General features: G+C 30.9%; 1 protein-coding gene across 1 annotated transcript; it reads right to left on the bottom strand.

Moving 5' to 3' along the window:
• Positions 1-7,243: 7,243 nt before the first annotated feature.
• Positions 7,244-9,031, bottom strand: LOC145097390 (ribulose bisphosphate carboxylase small subunit, chloroplastic-like). Its single transcript, XM_079034938.1, has 3 exons — positions 8,809-9,031; positions 8,538-8,672; positions 7,244-7,656 (listed from the first exon to the last, which is right to left on the bottom strand). Exons 1-3 carry the CDS (start codon positions 8,971-8,973, stop codon positions 7,423-7,425), a joined length of 534 nt encoding a protein of 177 aa, XP_078891064.1. The 5' UTR covers positions 8,974-9,031; the 3' UTR covers positions 7,244-7,422.
• Between the last annotated feature and the right edge of the window lie 346 nt (positions 9,032-9,377).

The raw sequence follows: 9,377 nt of genomic DNA, 5'->3' as shown, positions 1-9,377 counted from the left end.
CTTCCAAAAGTATAAATGACCGTGAAATTTTGAATGATATTTAAATTACTCAAGGAAGTAAAACATGTAAAGTGAAACACAATAATAAATTAATTGACTATGACATCGTACCCATTGATTATAAATAAATCCATATTATTTAATCACCATAAAAATTATGTATCTATTCATTATATAATGTTTCGCGTAATCACCTAACCACTTGAAGTAGATAACATCAGTCATGACATGTTATGAACATGCATACTATGCCTCTTGATGGTCGTTCCGTTGTGAACAGATTGACTGGACATTACTCTAATGATTCTCATTTCATAATTCTAAATTCTTGTCCCTATTTAAGATGTATTGGAATTTCATCTTTACATGCATTGTCTTTCTGTGATGTTGAGGTTATAAAGGTACAGAGACCGAGCCTTCGATATTATAAAATGTTCCATTGGAACTTGTTGCTTGAAGCAATTCCATGGTTATGAAGTTTCAAATTAAAGGTACATTCCTTGAGCACTTCTCTTCCATTACAGTTTTCAACTCACATGTAGATTTTGCAAACATCTCCCATTATGGAAACATTTCCATATTCCCACATGACTAACATTATGACCAAGAATCATCTCAATCCAGAATGTGTCACTATGGTCCTTCTCAAATAATGTCATACTTCCAAGTATCCACAAGCAACCGGTCTTTGTTAAACCTCATAATGTTTTTGACAGTTGTTTAACAACTTTAGCCACTTAAAATTCTAATCCTTTTTCTTACTATGCTCAGAGCATTTGAAGAATTAGAACAATCAAATATTATAACATATGTAATCGATCCTATATCCAAAGTATATGGGACTCGACTCATTAGTACAGGGGTCCAATATTTGTTCAATTTCTTGCTACAATATTTCCATATATAGAATCTCCAATGTTGGAAAAATTCAACATGTTCTTCATATATGTCTTTGAATAAGTTCTCTACAATCTAAACCTTTAGATTCGAAATGAAGTATGAATTCCCTCTCCCTTAAGTCCACTATAGCAAAACTTTTCCCTAGAGACAATGTTTCATACCAATAATATTGTCAACATGCAAGACCAGCATAACAATTTAACTCCCACTAGCTTTGACATGTACTCATAAATCAACTGGTCTTCTAGAAATCAATACCTTTTTATTTTCTCATGGAAGTGCAAATTCCTATTTTACGATGCTTCGTCAAGCCTCTAATTAGGCTTCTTAAGTTTATGCACTTTATCTTGATAATGTGTGTGTTCAAACCCTTTCAAGATGTGATAAACATATCTCCTGAAAGTTTAAACAATTCATTTCCCTTTCTCACAATTCAAAATATGAAGAGGGGTGCCGTAATCATATTGTGAATTTGAGAATGCAATGAACACAACCAATATCCGTATTGATCTTTATCAAATCCTTAAAGTCTACTAGTGATAGTGTTTCCTCATAACCATTGTCATGAATTAGAGCAAAACATTTCGTCTAGATTTGATGATGCATACATTCCCATCCATGTGAATCTATCATTTTCAACCTATAGTCATAAGACTAGGTTTAGGACAAACCCAATTAAAATTCAGTTTTCCTTCATGGATTAAACTTCGCTATTAAATTTCTTGCCTTTTTGCAGCTTAAAACACCCAACAGCTCTTATGTTGTTAGCATCTTACCCATACTGATCAATGTACCTTTACTGACCAATGTGATTTGCTTTCGTAGTTAAATGAAGAACATAGAACTCATAAGAATTGCAAACTCAACTGGCAGTGAACCAAAATAAGAATGTGCCAATAAACACATCAATTTTCAAACTCAGGTTGCGCATTAGTGATAACTAAAAGGATCATTGCAATTCGAGATCAAAATGACTCCCACTGACTTCTTGACATATGTGTTTTCGCTCAAGGAACATTCATTAACGAGCTAAAAAAATATTCAAAAAGATAGGTGGAAACACTTCGTACGATAAGACTCAATTTATCTTTTGTTTCGAGATCAACGAAAAACATCAAAACTCAAATTTTAAATGTGCTATAGTAAGAAAACATTACTAATCGTGTTATCATCATTCTTAGTTTGAAAAGGGTTTCAAGATATGATTTATCGTTACTAGAGCATAACTCTAAAACTTGATTGGATCAAAGGGTGACTAATCTATGCTTGAATCATTTCCAGCAATATTCGATTCCTCTTCTTAGCCATACAATTACACTAAGATGTTCTTGGAGGAGTTAATTGTGATATAATTCCATAATTACTAAGATGATTATAAAACATGATAGTAAAGTATTTTCCTTTCTTTTCAGGTTGGTGAATCTTTTATCTTTCTGCCTAATAGATTCTTCCATTCATTATGATACTCATGAACTTTTCAAAAGTATTAGAATTTTGTTTAATCTTATAAACAAAATCATATTTACTAAAGCATAAGCAAATCATGTCAAATAGAGTTATCATCCCTTGTGGCGGATCTGAAGAGTCCATATCAACATGTACAAGATCTATTAGTCCTTCACTATCCTCACATAAGCGTGTGAATAATGAAGATTATCATATATTATACAATTCAAATTGTATGACACCAAGTATATGTCGAGTTGGTGATGATATTTTTTCTCTTGGTCAATTATGAAAATAACACAAGGGAAATCATAAGAATCAAAACGACAATTAATATTACTATTATTAGAAACATAATTAGCACTTTCATTAATGCCATTGCAAGGAAATAAGATAAGGCAACTAAGTAAACTAAAAATTCGCTTTTATTGCGATAAATGAAAAATTGGAACTTGTGCTTACAATGCATAAAATGAAAAAAAAATATATTTCTAAACATCTCAGAAGAGTAATAACAATCTATTAAATTATCCTAACTCCCTAGTAGTAGCTCCAAATTCTGACCATCAAACCATTCGACCAAAGTCCATCTTTCACAATCAGATTTAGCTCACTTTCTTAAGCCTCCTTCTTTCTTTTAGATTCCGCAGTACCATCAAATGTGATCATCACATTATGTATTAAGAGTCTATAGAAAATGAGCTTATGGAATTAGATAATGGATGTACCTGAAGTAGAGTCATACAGATTGACTTTACCATCTTCAAGATCCTTCATGTATGTTAGACAACTTTGTTTCCAATGCCCCTTCAATTGGCAATAAAACAAATGGATTCATTAGAGTCAACATTAGGAATGATCTCAAAACAACCCTTTCTCTTTACCATACGATAAAAGGGTTTGATCTAGGCTGATCCCTTTCGATTGGGAAGAAAAACCTTTTCTAGATCACTAATGTTACCATTGTCAATATCCATGGAATTCTTGGAATTAGACTATATAAGCATTTCTTCTTTTGTTGTGTTCTTAAGCATTTCTGCTTTAACAACCATCAACATATAGGTCATGTCAATTAGGGTCCCATCGAAATTCCTTATATGAAAGTTTACTTAGGAAGCAAAAGAAGCACCAAATCAATGGCTTGCTCCCTTAGGAATACGACACCCATCCTTTCCAACTTGTCAATGTACGACTTCATTTTCAGAACATGCACACACAAAAAATTTCCATCTTCGTGTTTACATGCCAATAGGGCTTGAGTAGTTTCATATCTTTCAACTCGTGATGTCAGAACGTGCACACACACACAACATCCCCTCATGATTTTTGCATCGATGATTATTTTATTCTGATGATTTTGATAAACTATTTTACTCTGATGATTTGATACATTTGTATTATGATTGGTTTTGAGATACATGAAATATGGATTTTGATGATTTTAAAAATGAAAACTTTTATCAGTATCTTTGGGACGTTACATGTCTCCGATCGTAAGACATCACTTATAGCAGGTAAAATCCCAAATCTTCAAAAAATTATATCTTGCACATACGAGCTCCGTTGTCTACGTTCTTTGTATCGTCGACTTCGTATTGACAAGTACTACAATTTTCCTTATATCTTGACGGACAATTCATATTCTATTTTAAACTTACAGTCCATGAAGATTACAATGTAGAAGACATCACGAAAATCATAACTCCTTCACACGAACTTCATTCTCAATGTCCATTATATTGACAGATTCGTATTTCCGAGTATATCATTTCTCTTCTATATTGTTTTGGTTAAAAACAACTAATCTTCAATTCACTTTTTATGACACACATTGTTGTGTCGGGTTAAACATGAAATTTCGAAAAGTCATAACTTTTTCTTATGGAATCAGCTTTTTGTGTTATTTATATTCATATGCTCGTGATCCTGCCCACTACAAATTTTTTCAAGACCATTTATCCTAAATAATATTTTATTGTTAAACATTTATTTAATGTAATTCATTAACTTTATAAAAAGATTTTATACAAATATTATAAACTCATAGTACTTGTTGATAAAATATATAAAAAATATATAAATATCATTTATATAATCCGTATCACGTACGATACATATGATTTTTATTTACTTACGTTTATCCTATTCGAGGATTTATTTGTTTGATAAAATGAATGTTTATAACTTTAAAACCTCTGTCCCGAATTTACGATTACTCTTTTTTTTTCTTTTCCTCATCTTATCTCTCACTTGACTTTATTTAACAATTTTTTTGATTAAATAATTATAAAATAAAAATAAAAATGATAATGTAAATTGGGAAGTATTATATAATGATATGTTGTTAATACATTAAAACTTTTAATGCGGTGATTGTGAGTATGCGGGAATGCATAATGCATATCGAAGTGGGGCATCTCTAAAACGAAAGGACATGTATGATCACTTGGGATTTGGGACAAAGTACAAACCATACACTCCCAAGTCCCAACTACCAAGGAGATATTTTGGTATGTGATTTGTTTTACGTTCTCAATATAATAATAAAAAGAAAAAAGAAATTAGGTCTTGGTTTATCAAAGTTCCCAACTGCAATCGTTGTTAATTTGTTTTTATGAATATGGTCATTACTATTTTTAAAATGTTTTTATGAATATGGTCGTTACTATTTTTAAAACTTGTATGGTTGCCCTTTTACAATTGTTCATTTATTTTATATTTTTCTTAATTAAATTTAACTTTATATATATAAAAAAACACCTTACCCCACCCTACAGATAATCCTACCCTTACTCCTCTCTCCCTCGTTTGTTTAAAATATATTTCTAGGCCAAGACAATTCCAAGTTATATATGCACTCGATCTAAACCATCTTACTCATTGTCTATTTCTTGGTGTGTTATCAATAATGAAAAAAAAGGAAAGGAATAAAGACCACCGCCCTCCACCCTACCACTATATTTCATCACCTGCCAATAAAATTGGAAGAAACATTTAAACAAACAAGTGATAGGTGTGAGCAAAATTATCTTTCAAACAACCAGAACAAACACCAACGTACAAGAAGCCAATAGTAATGGTTGGGAAAATATATAACATCAATATTCATTGACTCTACCATGACAATAATTTGTTTTCTAATTTAACAACTCCCCAAACACTTCTAGTTTTCGTGTTATTGGATTCCAACAAGCTCCGAGCCAGAATAGTAAACAGATTGCATTTCAGCCTAGTAACTTACCATTGAATGTCAATGGAGTTAGATCAAACCCGCAACAACTTTTCCAGAAGCAAACCAAGATTTATCATGTAAGCTTATGTGGTCCGACAAGAAAAAAAAGAAAGATGAATGTGAAGTTGGATTGTCGATGAAGTCTGAAGGGAAGCGGTTATTGGCGGTCTAGACTAATTGGCTTCAAAAGTGTATATCGACGAGAAGAAGAAGGGAAGCAGGGAAGTCGGTGGCTAAGGATGAAGGAAAGAAACGTGAGGGAAAAAATAATGAATAGATTTAGGTTATTGTTTATTTTTTCTTTCTACTTTTCTTTTTTAAATAGTTTTAGTTAAAAGAAAAGGTAAAAGAAATTAAAAAGCTGAAAAGGTTATGAAATTAGCAAGTATGCAGAAAAAACAAAGATTATGTTCGTAAAAAAATTAACAGAGATTAAACTTGTGACCTTTCGTAAACCAATTGGACTATTTATGTAATTTTATTTATCTAAAAGAAAAAAATTATTTTTTCTTTCTACTTTTCTTTTTTAAATAGTTTTAGTTAAAAGAAAAGGTAAAAGAAATTAAAAAACTGAAAAAGGTTATGAAATTACCAACTATTCAGAAAAAACAAAGATTATGTTCGTAAAAAAATTAACAGAGATTAAACTTGTGACCTTTCGTAAACCAAATGGACTATTTATGTAATTTTATTTATCTAAAAAGAAAAAAATTAAATACTATCATTTTTTTTTCCGGTTATCATTAATATAAAATTATGATAGGTAAATGTTCCTACCATTTTTTCATACTAATCCACCTATTCATAGAAGATTGTAGTTTATGAACACGTGTGTCAAAAATGGTTTTAATTGATCTTTGTTTTGATACATTATAATGGCGATTAAAGTTAACTTGTCATGAACTAATAATATATGGACCATGGTTAACTTTCTAAACTAACAAACATTTTAAATTTTTTTAAAAATGAAAGGCAGAAAAACCAACTAATAAACGTCTTATCCATTATCATATCCTATTGAAATCGTATCCATAAATTCACCCATCAAGAGGTCCCATTTAAAAAAAAAAATCTTCACATCATATTTAATAAAAAAAATCTTAATCATTCACAATATTTACTACCCAAAATCCGTATTATATTTTTTTAACAACAAATATAATCTATTTTTAAATTATTCATAAATTCTATTTATATTCACGATAAAACTTAACCATTGACTTCAAATAGGAAAGACAATACGTACCAGATACTTATGTTTAGGGTAGGACTTAACCGTTGACCTCAAATAGAAAAGACAACACGTACTAGATACTGTTGTGTTAGAATCACTTTGGTTGTATTAACTTATTTTATGAAAGTCTTTTTCTATATTTAAATATTTAACTTATAATTATCGTTTTTCTATAACAACGAAAAAATTATATTAAAAACTAATAAAATGATAGAATAAACATTATAAAAAGGACAAAGTTAAAGTTAAATTTTAGAACCAAACCAACTCATGCAATTTCTAGTTTCCCGCTCCTATTATGTATGCAAAAAAAAAAAAAAAAAAAAAAAGTTCGAGTCTTCGGTTTAGTGGTTTACAATTATCACACATCTAAAACACAATTTATATTAAAACAATGCACAACTCAAAACATAAGGAGATGGAAGCATACATTTAACCACAAATAAATATTTTATACGTTTCCCTTTATCCACCTCATACAAATTCGGGAATGAACAACGAAACATACAGAAAATCTGAAAATCGACAAATTCGCATATAAGTAAAAAGAAATTAATGAAGAACCCTAAAGGTTCAACAAACCCAACCCATTATAACCAGATTAAATCGCTTAGAGAACGCCTGGTGGTTTGGAAACAATGAAACTGATGCATTGCACTTGGCGAACATTGTCAAATCCGATAACACGGATGAAGGCGTTGGGGTACTCCTTCTTGCACTCTCCGATCTCCTTCATGACCTGAGCTGAGTCAGTGCACCCAAACATAGGCAACTTCCACATTGTCCAGTAGCGTCCATCATAGTATCCGGGGGAGTGGTGGTGCTCACGGTAGACGAAACCGTGCTATATAAAGACAAGTATATATACCACCCAAAAACGTTAGCTAGGGTTACTCTACAATTGTAATTTTTGATTATTCAAATAGTTAAAATTTTTGAAAATGAAATGATGTAATTATTCCTAGTTAAATCAAGGTTGGTGATAAATTTTAAGTAGCATGCATGTACATGAGACTTGAGAAGTTGTTGCTAAAACAGTAAATAAAAAAACAAATTGGGTTTTTGCCGAGGGTATTGAGTTTAAAACTATATATAAATGTTATCCGTCATTATAACTTATAAGCCATTTTTACAAATAAGTAATAATTGCTTGTTCATTAATACTTATCTATCATAATGTCCAAATTTTAGTCAAAATTAGATAAAATTTATTGATCAAATACTTAAATATATATATATCATGAATAACCAATTAACTAAAAATTTGTACTTATTTACTAATATGTAAAAAAGATAAATTCCCTCGAGATTAAAACTTTGGGTCAAATATATATTTAAATTCAACGATTTTAGCATGTATTATTCATTTTATAATGTTTTAATGCTTGCAATTTTTTTATCTCAATAATTGAGGTTTTAATTTTAAAATTTTTTTTTTCAAATAAAGTGCGAAACAATGCGAACTTTAAAAATATGAACTAATAACAACCTAACAAAAAGAGTAACACTTTATTATGCAAACAAAAAGTATGAATTATAAGTTGTCTCAAAACATATATGGGTTTTAAAAAGTTTTTTCATTTGCAAGATTATAAATATGCATTGAAACTATGCTTAAAAAAGATCAAGGTCATCAAATTTTTAGCATACTTTATGATAGATGAAAGTTATTTTTAAAATGAAGTCATTAAATTATAATAATTCAGAAAAAGATGAGAAATCGACCTCCAACTCGAATTCCAAGCAAGGAACCCATTTGTTGCGGAGAAGGTAGTCAACTTCCTTAGCCAAAGAAGCATCAGATAGAGGGGGCAAATATGAAAGAGTCTCGAACTTCTTGAGCCCTAGAGGTGGCCACACCTAAACACAAAATCATAACTTTTAAATTATTGTTCTATCTAAAACAAGATAATTATTTAAAAAAAAATGTTCTGTTTTAATCCAAAACAAAACAATTTTATATGTATATATGTATATATATGTGTATATTATATACCTTCATGCATTGAACTCTTCCACCGTTGCTTGGAAGGGAGGAGAAGTCGTTAGCCTTCTTGGTGACAGGGAAAGCAGAGTTGGACTTGAGGCCGGTGAACGGAGCCACGGCTTGAGCGGGGGCAGCACGGCTGACAGTGGCTACTGCAGAGGAGATCGAGGCCATTTTAGTAATTTTACTTTAAGGCTACCCTTTGCAAATTCGGTGACTCAAAACAGTTTTCGTAGCTCTATTTATAATAGTTGTAAATGAGCAATAGCTTTGCTACATGCCATCCAACGGATACAAACAAATGAGTCTAAACCTCAGCCGTTAGATCATGTGGCTCATGTCATTTCTTACATAGTGTCCACAAAATTGCGGGATGTACTGCCTTATCATTAAACTACCAGAAAAAGAGCGCCACGTGTCAGTTGCACATTGCTCAAAAAATCTTATCTCATCTTTTCAAGGAGAGGCATGGACGGTGGGTGAGTGTAATAATCAATAATGTTTCTTTTCTCAAATTATTTCAAAATTTTGAACATCTTAAAATTTTTATCCATCTTTTCTCTATACATCAAACAAAG

This window comes from Lactuca serriola, chromosome 4, assembly GCF_051521515.1.
Source record: "Lactuca serriola cultivar US96UC23 chromosome 4, Lser_US96UC23_V15, whole genome shotgun sequence".
Classification (NCBI taxonomy): Eukaryota; Viridiplantae; Streptophyta; class Magnoliopsida; order Asterales; family Asteraceae; genus Lactuca; species Lactuca serriola.
Note: the sequence above shows the minus strand (reverse complement) of the source record. Positions and strands in the feature narration are given on the sequence as shown.